The sequence below is a fragment of the Palaemon carinicauda genome, chromosome 6, assembly GCF_036898095.1.
Source record: "Palaemon carinicauda isolate YSFRI2023 chromosome 6, ASM3689809v2, whole genome shotgun sequence".
NCBI lineage: Eukaryota > Metazoa > Arthropoda > Malacostraca > Decapoda > Palaemonidae > Palaemon > Palaemon carinicauda.
Genome location: NC_090730.1, coordinates 89999505 through 90012849, shown reverse-complemented (window position 1 = coordinate 90012849; position 13345 = coordinate 89999505). Strand labels below are relative to the sequence as shown.

At 36.8% G+C, this 13345-nt stretch overlaps 2 protein-coding genes across 3 annotated transcripts in view; both read left to right on the top strand.

Annotated features, from left to right (window-relative positions):
- LOC137642594 (uncharacterized) overlaps positions 1-13345 on the top strand; it is a 101656-nt gene that overhangs the window by 39676 nt on the left and 48635 nt on the right. For both annotated transcript variants that reach the window (XM_068375289.1, XM_068375290.1), the window contains exon 2: positions 10608-11826. In XM_068375289.1, coding sequence (XP_068231390.1) covers positions 10611-11826 — 1216 coding nt within the window. In that variant the 5' untranslated portion in view covers positions 10608-10610. The remainder of the gene's footprint in view (positions 1-10607; positions 11827-13345) is intronic.
- On the top strand, positions 6947-7393 carry LOC137643140 (zinc finger BED domain-containing protein 5-like). The gene has a single exon (XM_068375991.1). The coding sequence runs from the start codon at positions 6947-6949 to the stop codon at positions 7391-7393; it is 447 nt and encodes a 148-aa protein (XP_068232092.1).

Here is a 13345-nt window from a genome sequence, read left to right as displayed (position 1 = left end):
AAAAATATTCATTTAAAAGGTTTTAAATCATTAGCTCTTTAAAAGCTATTTATGATTGCAAAGGGCTCAACGTTGTTTAACTTCGGTTTCCAAGTTAGGACCGCCTACTCTCAGGAAAGGTCGCATATAAACAAAACATTTATTTTTATATGTTTATAATAAATGGAAAGTTAATCGAAGAGGCCTAATAAAGGCGGAGAGATATAAAATATATAGAGGAAAATATATAATTAATTTATAACGTGATAAGATAATTACTAAAAGCCTAAACACACTTCCGTCTAAGGGAAGGGTCGGCCATTTAAAAGTGAAAGAAAGTCCATACTCTCTTTGTCACCATAATTAAATCTATCCAAAACGAGTTCAAGATTTAAGATGAAGATAAAACACCTGCACTGCGAAAGCTCAAACCAGAATATAGTACTTCACTAAAGATGATGGGAAAAACTCCAGGTTTCAACAGCGAGTAAAGTACGTCTTGTCGACACGTCGACAGAGAGAAAATTGAGTCTTTATTTACATAGAGCTTGGTATCTGGCCGACAGATGGCGCTGTTGGGCACACCCGCAACCTGTATAGCGATCGCTGGCGAGTTTTTTCTGTACAGTTTGTCTGTCGAGCAACAGAGTTGCAGCTATATATTCACTGGCTAAGTTAAATATTTAAAAATACAAATTAATTCCAAATTTGTCATATTGTTGGGTTCTAGCACACATTGGTCTGTCTTGGAATTAGAATGCAGATTGACTAGCAAGGAATGCTGCAGCTGAGTTGCTACCAGGAAGGTATCCTATATTCTGTAATGATTTTTTTTTTTTTTTACCAAGAATTAAGAATTTGATTTATAATAATTGACAAAAGCATTGTGATAGCTTAGAAGGAAATAAGATGAAAGAAATAACGAACGTTATATCTCCATGGAGGTATAACATGATGCCCAAAAATTGGAGGTATAACATGATGCCCCGAAAGGGGTTGACTACTCTCTGTCGTCTCTGCGTTGGTCACATAAGTTTTGGATAACTTGCCAACACCAGCCATATTGCGACAACTGTTTGGTACCCTTCACAGTGAGGCACTTTTTAGCTGAATGCCCCGTTTATAGCACTTTAAGAAATGGATATCTGTTTGAGGCTCCAGGTCAGATCTAATGAAAGCTAGCTATCTAACTGTTTTAAGGACATCTTTGCTCTTATTGTTTGAAATTGAATTTCATTTTATTCTTTAACTATAAGAAATGATTTTGGCGTCAGTGACCCTAGAGGTCAGGATGCCAGAAAACTCCAAATTAATCAATCAGTCATGCCTTCTCCATCTTACGGCTCAATACTACACAGTATTTTAGCTTAGTTAGGAAAGAAAACAAGGATTTTTATGAAAGGTCTTACAGTTATTATGAGAATAGTCAGATTACAATGCAACATTTTATTTTTCAAATGTTTACAAATATTTCATGATAAAAAAATAACAAAATGAATATATAAAGACTGATTGAACATTGAGATATTGAGAGGATTGGCTTTCTTGAAAAGCTTGGAGGGAGAACACCAACAAGGTGTTGGATATCAGTGCCAGAAATGACGGTCGTAATCATAGGAGGACTCAAGGCTAAGGAAATAATTTGCTTTGCCTTTGGCAGAGTGAAGCGTGACTCGGCCCTTTAGAAGTGAGCGCTGAGCAATCATGAGGCAGTAAGGGAGATCACTGGGAAGTGACTTGATTCACCCAGGTCTAAATCTTCTTTCCTACCCTTATCCTTACATTATGGGATCGGTTGCCTGATTCACCCTATAATAGCATCTGGCATGGATTATAATTTGAAAGAGGGGTTTTGCAATTGCATGCTATTGCAGCCATCAGCCATAGCTATTGGGAGTAGGCCTTTGACTGAATAGTCAAACTACAAGGCAGTACTTTCCACAGTAGGTAGTGGGCCTAGCTGTCCCTTCAGTTGCTTTCCACAACATGTAGGTCACACAGTGGTAGTATTCTTACACCCTTGCCACAGGTTTAAATACTGTCACTTAATAATTTGACACTTGAAACCATGTGTTGATAGTATTGGTTTTGCAATCCCTACATCCTATTATATTGCTCCATAATTATGATAATACACTGCTGCACACATTCATTGCATTTCATATCACACCATCTACTGTACACCAATAGTTTCCAAGACAATATGATAAATTAGGTTGCCTAATGATGCACTTTAAATCTCAACCCTAAAACTGATGTAATTACTATAGCCAATTAATTATTTTCTTTAGATATATGGTTGCAAGGGGGCAGAGCTAAGTGGCCCAGTATGCAAAAGCTGATGCCAAAGCCCATTTGATAATGTTTGATGTCCCAAGAGTTGCAATTTGAGATGATATATTATTCATGCTCACACATATTACACACAGTGTATGTGAGGGAAAGAGCAGCTACAAAGGATAATGCAATTGAAGGATATATCTTTTGGTTCCAAGAATTCTCTCTCTCTCTCTCTCTCTCTCTCTCTCTCTCTCTCTCTCTCTCTCTCTCTCTCTCTCTCTCTCTCTCTCTTTTTTTTTTTTTTTTTTCTGAGCAGAGGCTCTGGAAGCTATAAACATCGCTAGGAACTCGCTTACAGGTTTCGAGAGACTGGTATGGAGGATTTCCAGGGTAACGGGATGTAAGCATGGAATTGTTCTCTTAGTGCCCCCAAAGCACATTCTTAACCCTTTTACCCCCAGGCTCTTTGGAAATTTCCAACCCTTAACCCCCAAGGGGTTATTTTTTCCCCAGCACATTTTGCAGTATATTTATTTTAAATTGCTCTAACAGCCTTAATTTTTGTCAGAGAGAGGTCAGATTGGTCTCATTCTCTCGGAAAATGCCTGAATTTACTCAAAAAATTATCAAAAATAAGAAAAAAACAAATTTTATAGCATTTTTTTGCAAGGACGTACCAGTACGTCCATGGGGGTAAAGGGATGAGTTTTGTGAAACGTACCAGTACGTCCTTTGGGGGTAAAAGTGTTAACGTGTAATTCCTGACTACTTCCTGTGACCGACCAACTAGTGAAATAGGCTCAACTACGCATGAGATTGACATAGCTTTTGTGCCTTGTTGGAGTCCTGGCCAACTAAAAAACCCAGTTTCCGCTTAAAGGTAATTTACATTAGTACTTGAGAGTCTGGCTGGTTCTGGATGTCCGGAAATCTTAGTAATCGCTACCATTCTTATGTCAATCCTGGTGAGAAAACAGGCTTCTGCCTTGTGCTGTTCAGTTGGGAGCTGCGTCTCGTTAGGGACAGCCCTACTTCGAGGATACTTTTTTTGGTTTGGAGCACTTATGGAAGGTTAGGGACAGAAAGGATGGAAAGTCACCCAGGATTAAGCAGATGTGGCAGTAGGTGGGTAACTATCAGCCACCTCCCCCATTTTACAGTAGTGGTCATAAAGTTAATAATTATAGAAGTTATTAGCTGAGATTTCGAAACAGACGCTTTAGACAGTATAAGAGAAATTAAAAATGAGTGAGAAACTGAAGTTAAAACACAAATGTGCAAAATGCCAAACAAACAAATGGTGCATAGACTACAAAGATGGGTGCTCTGCTAACTTGCACCGTAATAGTGTATGCATTTTCTGACAGCAAAAACAGGAAGTAGAGAAATTGAAACATGAAAAACAAAAGAATTGAAAGAGATCATGTCAAAGTTCCAACAGTTATAAATAACAAACAAAGAAGTCATAGATGGTGATGATGTAGAAAATGGGATTGGTATCCAAGAAATACTAAAATAAGGCAAATTGAAAGGACAAAACCTAGAGAGGAAATAACAAACAAAAACAGAGTTCATGAAACCCACTAGAGGAAGGGTAGCTAAGGCCAAGAAGACTAAACAACAGCTTAGATATATAACTAACACCAAAAACAGAGTCTCTCCCCATAGCAGAGAAAGAGAAAGATAAGACGTTGTTAATCGGAGACTCTATGGCAAAGGACCAATGGGAGCACTTTGGCCTCAAAAAGAGGAGAAAGGTCAGGTCCTATCCAGGTGCCAATGCACAGAAGATAGAAGAAGTGGTCAATAAAACTATAACAAAGAGCAAGACCACTATTATTGTACAGGCAACTGGAAATGTCTCACTCTTAAGAAAGGATACTGCTGGCCAAACAGAACCTTTGGTTAAACAGCTAGAAAAAAAACCGGTTAGAAACAAGACCAACAATACTAGTTATAGGTATTATCCCCCAAGACTCAATGTCAGCCACTTCACCCTCAGTAACGCCATAGGGATAAATGAAAGGCTTAAGTCTACAAGTCAGAAAAAGAAAGGGGAATTTATAGATCTTTAGGATACTTTCTATGGAAAGAGAAAATTATACAGAAGAGATAGAATACACTTAGGTGAAGAAGGCAATAGAGTATATGGTAACCAACTTAATCTCAGTCTGTACAATTACTTAGACACAGTAGACCAAAAAGAAATACTCTTAACAACAATTAAATGAAATTTGGCAGAAAACTTGGAATATGGAGACAAAAGTAAAACTAAAACACTAGTAAATCAGGGAAGCTAGCAAAGCTACAGAGGAAGAGAAGATAGAAAATTTCCTCAGAGTGAAACAATGCAATGCTCAGTCAGTTAGAAACAGAATGGAAAACTTCAAGGTAGTGATAGCTATTGAGGAACTAGATGTCATAGGCATTAACGAGACCTGTGTTCAATAAAAAACAAAGGATTTTATCGGAGAATACAAAATCCCAGGTTTCAAGCTTTTCAAGAAGGATCGCCCTACCAAAATAGGTGGGAGGGTAATGCTTTAAGTTAAAAATCACTTAAATTAGAAAGTAGAAATAAGAAGTGAAGTGACAGGTGCAAACATCAAAAGTAAATGTAAAAACATGCCCATACTAGTAATATACAGACCACCACATCAAACACAAGAACAGGACAAAGAGCTGTATAGACAACTTGGACAAGAAGTTAACAATAAGCTAGCTGTCTTAATGGAAGACTTCAATGCAGTGGTAAACTTGGATGCTATGAATTCTACATCAAACACAAAGGGACATAGACTACTAGAATTTGTCAATAATTAATTCCTTCATCAGTGTCGATAAATCAAGCAGGGGAAATAACATACTAGATTATTGTGCTAACAACAAAAGAAAATTTAGTATCCAGTGTTTTAGTAGGCAAATATATTGGCGAAAGTAATCACAGAATATTTAGTTTTCAGGTAAATATTCCACATCAAAAAGAAAGGAAAGTTGTAAAAAAGTTAGACTAAAGATGTAGTAACTGGATAAAACTGAAGGAATACACCAAGAATTTAGAATTTGACGAAACTTGGAACATCGATAAACAATGGGACTCTTTTGTAGAAATATATAAAGGAAAAAGGGCTAAATGTATACTGCTTAGAAAAATCTTACCAAATGGAACTCCACAACCTAAGTGGTTCAACAGAGAAATAGCAAATGCAACAAGAAGTAGACACGGGAAACATAAATCAGTGGGTCCACAGCCTTCAATTCATGAAATTTCTGAACACAAGAAGTTGAGCCGAAAAGTAGATAAACTAGTTAGAAAGGCCAAGAGCCATGAAGAGAAAAGAGTGAATTCAGCTAGTAAAGAAAACCCAAAAGAATTGTTTGCATATGCAAACAGTAGAAAACCAATCAAAAACAACATTAGCCCCATTATGAGACTCGGTGGGTAATCTTACAAGAAATGATTTGGAAAAAGCTGAACTGATGAATGCATATTTTACAACTATTCACCAGGGAAGAATCAACGACCTTCTCGGAACCAGATATCAAATATGAAGGGCTTTTGTAAACTATGCTATTCATAAATGAGCGATTACTGCGTCTCTCTAAGGCAGTGATTCTCAAACTGGGTGCCGTGGCACCCCATAGACAGCGCCTAGGGGTGCCGCAAAATTGTCATTAGTTTTGTCTTGGCTAAATTGTCTTAATGAACATTTGAATAAAAAAAGTTTTCAAAGTCTTCATATAATTATCAGTGTAGGTAGGAAGTTATGTGCTCAAACATTTCTCTCAAATAGAGATTGATATTTCCTTTTCTATACTTGTAGAATACAACAACAACAACTACTACTACTACTACTACTACTACTACTACTACTACTACTACTACTACTACTACTACTACTATTGCTAATAGTAATAATAAATAATGATAATAATATAACAACAATAATAACAACAACAACAAAAATAGTAATAATAAAGTGTAACAATCGACTCTGTTCATACTCACATTTTCTTTGTTTATGCTCGTTGCCCGTCGATTCGTGTTCGGTTCTCGTCGGCTTTGTATAACCCCAGTTTTCCACTCCGGAGTCAGTGAGGCATAATACCTCAAGGCATAAGTTCTTTGCTTTTTCTGGGGTTATATTATAGTTGTTTCGAACAGTATCGTGCTTCTAACATACCGTACGATGGATAAGTTTGTCATTAAGAAGAGAAGACACGAAGTTAGTGGTGAGGGTGAAGAAAGGGACGAAAGTGGGTTTGTGAGCGAAAAGGATTTGGCCATTCCAACAAGTACATCAACTTAAAAAAAAAGGCAAGAAAAATCACTCCTACTTGGATAATTATTTAAGTTTTAGATTCTTCTGGTGTGGTGATGAAGTTACTCCCATGCCTTTATGTGTTATTTGTGGTGATAAATTAGCTAATGAAGCAATGGTTCCAAGTAAATTGAAGAAGCATTTAACTCTGAAACATAATCATCTTGCTAGCAAGCCTCGGTCCTACTTTGAAGGACTTTTAAGTGAGCATAAACAACAGAGTGCGATGCTTTCTAAGAAAGTCAAAGTTGCTGATAAAGCACAAGAGGCCAGTTACTTAGTTGCAGAGTTAGTTGTTAAAAGCATGAAACCTCATACAATAGCAGAGACTGATTCAACCTGCATGTAGTGCCTTAGTAAAAACAATGTTTGAAAGTGAAGCAGAAAAAGAAGTGAGGAAAATTCCCGTTTCGTATAGTACCATTAGCAGACGGATTCATGATATGTCAGCAGACATAGAGGAAACTGTATGTACATCTGTGAAGGAAATTGAAATGTTTGCACTTACGGTAGATGAGTCAACAGACATTGGAGGTATGGCTCAATTACTGGTATCTGTTTGGTACATTCATGATGTTAAAATACTGAACCAATTCTTTTGTTGTAAAGAACTTAAGGAAACTACAACAGGCAATCATATTTTCTCTACATTAAGTGAGTACTTAAAATCAGTTGGTTTGACCTGGAAATTGTGTGTTGGGATTTGTACAGATGGGGCACCTGCCATGATTGGCTCAATTAAAGGATTTTGTGTCATTAGTGAAGAGAGAAAACAGCAGTGTGGTAACAACACATTGCTTTCTTCATCGTGAAGCGCTGGTTGCAAAGACAATTAGCAATGATTTAAAATCTGTACTGGAAAAAGTTGTAAAAATGGTGAACTTTATAAAAAGTCGACTGCTGAAGTCTCGTCTGTTTATTAAGTTGTGCGAAGAGTTTGAGGCAAAACATTTGAACCTTCTTCTACATACGGAAGCACGATGGCTGTCCAGAGGGAAAGTATTGTCGCGAGTATGCGAACTGAAGGAAGAGATGCTTACTTTTTTCACTCTTGAACAACAAGAGGAATTCTGTGATTTACTGGCAGATGACACTTGATGTGGAAAATTGTCTTACTTAGCTGACATCTTTGAACTTTTAAACAAGGTAAATGCCAGCATGCAAGGAAAATCAGAAAATGTTTTATCTTCCACTGATAAAATTAAAGCGCTGAAAGAAAAACTGCAACTGTGGGGTGGCAAAGTAAAAGAAGGCAATTTGGACATGTTCTCACATGTTGCAGTAGCAGCAAACAGTGGTGAGATAATACCCATTATTTCTGAGCATCTTGCTGTACTGGAACAACTTCAGCACTATTTCCCAGATATATGCACGGAAAACTATGACTGGATAAGAAACCCATTTGTTGCATCTATATCTACCCAATCTCAGCTTACCCTCATGGAAGAAGAAAGTGGAATTGCGTCATGATTGTGATCTAAAGTTATTGCACATGCAGCTGCCTCTTGATGAATTCTGGGTTCAGATCAACACTAAGTATCCTCATGTTGCCAAAAAAGCTCTGGTAAAGTTAATCCAGTTCTCTACTTCTTACCAATGTGAGTTCGAGTTTTCTGCTCTAGCAAACATTAAATTTAACAAAAGGGAAAGGCTGAAAACCCTTGAGGAAGAATTGAGAGTATGTTTTGTCCACCATTCAACCCAATGTGAAACGGATCTGTCAGTCGCATCAAGCACACACATCTCAATAAAATAGATGTTTTTTTTCTTCTTTGCTTAAGGGTAATTACCATTTTCTTTTTATTTAGCCTGCATTCATAACTCTTTACTTCAAATCTTCTAATATGCTCATTGTATTTCTGCATTGTACGGTGGTGCTGGATTTGGTTTGATTATGGATGATAATAAAATTAATAATAATGTCTAGTGTTTTATATAGCGATGTTTCTTCTTAATGGATTCAAAGCCGCTAGTAGAGTAATTATATTCATCAAATAAGTTAATTCATGAGATATGGTGGGGTGGTGAAGAAGGGGTGCCACAGTAATGGTTACATCTGTTTAGGGTGCCATCAACTGAAAAAGATTGAGAACCACTGCAATAGCACTTACCCAGAATGATGCATTAAAATAGGGAATTATAAAACTACTGGTGTAATAATCGCTGAGGATATAGGGCTTTATGAATCAAAAGTATATACACGTTCAATGTCATAACAAACAGCGTTCAGAGCTGTCTGACTTTAGCCCCATCTTCCTTTAAGCCCCTTAAATTTAACTGTTCTGGCAAATTCAAGATAGCAGACATCTTTCAAGTCTCAAATGTTTATCATCACGAAACACATCGAGAGCAACAAAGGAATGGAAGACATCCAGTGCCTTGGAACACGTCGAGGATCAACTGAATCCAAGTAAAATTTGTATGCATTACATTTAAAGCAATATTTTCTAAAAAGGATTAGCAGTAAACATATCTGAATATTGTAGAGGAGCCAAACAGCAGAAATATTAGTCACACATCCAAATACAGTACTCAAAATTCTCAAAATAAATCTAAAACACAAGATTAAAAACTAAAGTTGGTGTAGTGACAGTAACCACTTAAATGTAAAGTGTTGTTTACTTTTTTCCCCCCGGGCTAACTCATCCGGCACTGTCTCGACCTTTGCTCTCTTGTCAGCACCTATGGAGTGATTTTGCAACTGAAATTAGTGTGGGGGTAGAAAAAATATGGCTTTATTTAAAGGTTGTGAAGTATGGAAATGATAGGTTTTTTAAGAATTATGTTTTCCCTGAAAATGACCAGCATTTCCTGGTTTTGTCATTGTTCTTTCAGGCCATGTCTGACTTAGTAAGACTGGTCAGTAGTTCCCCTACCTGATTGATTGTTCTATTAGGCTCTCTTCCATGATTTATATACCTAAAGCACAGTCATTCAGTGCTTCCAATTTTTTTTTTTATTGCTGTTTTCTTCACATGCTTAGAACCTTTTACTGTGCCTTGAAGATTGTTAGACTATCTGAAACCTATTTATTAATGGGAATTTGCTCTCCTCTTTCAAGACTTTCTTCAATATGATCACTTGAAAAAGAATCTTCCTGACTCTGTCAGATGGTTATGAGAACTTACTTTTCTGTGTTGTGCTTTCGATTAGTTGTGAATAATGGTAAATATTTATGAGCTATATGCCTTTTCACCATTTCCACTGTTTAAGTACAAAAGTGTATGGCTCTTACACCAATCCTCCAGGCAATAATGTGAAGGTGAAATACAACCTTTGCTAAATTCTATTTATGAGCGGTAACTCATTAACATCTGGGTGTTTTTTAGGTGAAGAAACTGTTTTCTGTAGTGGGTCATGTTCTACTACTACCGAGAAAGTTGATACAAATTATAATAATATTCCTCATCTTTCATATGATGTGAGAGGGCTTCATGGGGCCTAACTTTATAACATGATTTCATTGGCAAGTCTTTTGGTTCATACTCCACTTCCAGGTACTTAACATATCAAGGAATTACATGATAACATTTTTAATTGCTTAAATTAGTTTAGGTCAACTTCTAGAATTTATTTTTGTGTGCAATTTTCCATTACTGTTGGTTAGATTACTTAGAATCAATTTTTTGTCGACAATTAACCATTAGTACTATGGTTAGATTACTTAGAAATTATAACTTCGTTTGTCCTCCCTACTGGAGGGGTATTCATTCAATATTATAGGTCTTACAAACCAATTAATTTTAGAGTGAGTGACCACCACCTTTCTGCATACAGTACTCAAGACTTTGATCCTTGTATACCAAAAGAATTGAGGTCTAAAATGATATATGAAGCCTGGGGATGAGCATTATGACTTTCAAATTTGAACTGTTGAAGTTAATGTGACTTTAATATTATTATCATCATTGTTAAAGTAGAATATGATTAGTGGGTTTGTATGTTAAAGATTTTTTTTTTTTTTTTGTTAAATAAGAAAATTATGTTCTATTTTATTTTTGTCATTATTATTAATTTTTCTTTTAGACCATGGATGACCTAATCAAGGAACCAGATAGACTGGAATTTGTGGATTCAGACCACATCATGAATTACTTGCAAAACATGGATGAAGCATGTGAAAATAGTTTGATGGGATGTGAAGAGAACATGGTTGATGGAGATCCATTTGATAAAGATCTTGGCAAAGTCAATTCAACAGAGGGACTTCTTGACAACCTAATCAAGAGTGTGTGTAGCGGCATTAACGACTCTACGCTCATCAATAAGGAAGAGAGGGAGGATATGCCTATGCTTGCAGATAATGATAGCTCTGATATGGATATTATTGCCAAGTCTGTTAGTTTAGATGTTATTGAAAATACACAGTTAAATGAGGTTAGTTTGGCAGACAAGCTTACAAATGAGATCTCTCATGCTAGCAATGTTTATGAAAAGCAGAGTTTAGGTGCTGATGGAAGTTATACCATAAATGAAGCTAAAAAGATAGATTCAGAATCATTTTGGAAAAGTGGAAAGTCTCAAAAAGATACACTGTCTCCTTCAGAAGATCAAGATGATGATGTTATTGTCCTAGATGAGAAAGAATGTGGTGTGCTGATTAAAACAGAAAAAAAAGTGACTGACATAGATGATTGTGAAATTATTGAAGAAAAGAAACCAACTTTATCTAGTGATACTAAGAACAGTAAAAAGGAAAATGTTGACAGGATTAGTAATGCAGATAGAGAAACCGCAGATTATGCATTTCATATAAATGATAACATAAAGCAGGGACTTTCCAAGCTTGCTTTTCCATCTAAGGCATCCTTTTCTAGAAACTCTGCTCAGAAAAAGAAGATTCCATCCCTTCGTCCAATAAATACTAGGATCACAATAGGAGAAGCTTTAGAAAAAGCACAAGATGTACAGAAAAATGTGTTGGAGGAGAAAGCAAGTGCCATACTTGACAAAACAACTATTGGAAAAAATAATGAATTTGAAAATAAAGATCAGATCTCATCCAATCGTCAGATGGGAAAGGCTGTACCAGGTGACTGTAAAGAGTCTCGGACTGAAGCTGTTGGTGTAGATAATGGAATATCATGTTTAGGACAATTGTCTCCTGGAAGTATGTCTGCTGGTTCTAGTGTCAAGAGCGTAGAGGAAAAGGTGATGGATACAGCCGCTTCAAGTCCAATTCAAACTAATAGCCCTATCCTTTTTGATGAACAGGAAGAAATGCTGAAGGCTAATAAATTACAAGGTAAAAGTATTCTTTTTTTTTAATTGAGTAACATACACTATGTACATTATATATATATATATATATATATATATATATGCACGTGTTCATATATATACAGAGAGAGAGAGAGACAGAGACAGAGACAGAGACAGAGACAGAGTGAGTTAGTGAGTGAGTGTGGCTTTATTGCTGAGTGAATGGATGACAGGTAAAGTAGTGGAATGGAAGGAGATATCATCTAGGTTAATGTGGGAAAGGGTTAGGTTGGGTAGGGAATGTTGGGCTTTTGTCAGTGCGTATGAAAAAAGTGAAGAAGAGCGGAATGAGTTCTGGAATGAATTAACTAGGTGTGTAGAAGGACTGGGTAGAAGGAATTATGTAGCTGTCATGGGTGACTTAAATGCTAGAGTAGGCGCTGGAGAGGTAGAAGGTGTCATTGGGAAGTAGGGCGTACTAGGTGAAAATGAGAGTGGTGAGAGACTGGTAGATATGTGTGTTGAGCAAGAGAGGGTGATAAATTACTAGCTTTTTTCAAAAAGAAAGATAAAAAAAAGTATACATTATGGGTAAAAGTGGCAAATGGAAGAGTGGTTAAAAGGGCATTAATGGATTATGTGTTGATAACTAAAAGAATGTTTGGAAGATTGAAAGACGTGCACGTGTTTAGGGGTATGGCTAACGGTATGTCTGATCATTTTTTGGTGGAAGGAAAATTAGTTGTAGCAAAAGAGTGGGGGAATGGAGTAGGTGGATGTAAAAGGGAGCTAGTGAAGGTTGAATAGCTAAAAAAACCGAGGATAAAAAGTGAATATCAAGAAAGGTTGAAAATGGCATGTGACAAAGTGAAAGTAAGACAAACTGGTAATTTAGAGGAGTAGTAGAAGTTAGTAAAATAAAATTTTGTTGGGATTGCAAGTGATGTGTGTGGCAAGAAGTTTGTTGGAGGCAGCATGAGGAAGGGTGGTGAATGGTGGAATGAAGGAGTGAAGGTAAAAGTGGAAGAGAAAAAGAGGGCTTTTGAAGAATGCCTGCAGAGTAATAGTGTAGAAAGGTATGAAAGATATAGAGAGAAAAATGTGGAAGTAAAGCGCAAGGTAAGCGAGGCAATGAGGGCAGCTGACCTGAGATGGGGTCAGGGATTGGGTCATTCATATGAAGAGAATAAGAAGTTTTGGAAAGAAGTGAGTAAGGAAGGCTGGTTCAAGAATTGAAGAGACAGTGAAAGATGGAAATGGAAGGTTGTTAAAAGGAGAGGAGGCAAGGAAAAGGTGGGTGGAATATTTTGAAAGTTTACTGAATGTTGAGGATAATAGGGAGGCAGATATAATTGCTGTTGCAGGTGTTGAGGTGCCGGTGATTGTAGATGAGAATGAGAGAGAGAGATTACAAGAGAGGAAGTGAGGAGAGCACTAGATGAAACGAGAGTAGGAAAAGCATGTGGTATGGATAGTGAGAGAGCTGATATGATGAAGGAAGGTGGTGTGACTGTACTTGACTGGTTGGTGAGATTGCTTAATATGTGTTTTGTGTTGTCAAT

What these genes read in the sequence shown, in the direction of transcription:
- LOC137643140 (XM_068375991.1), top strand. Translation starts at nt 6,947, where the DNA reads ATGTTTGAAAGTGAAGCAGAAAAAGAAGTGAGGAAAATTCCCGTTTCG.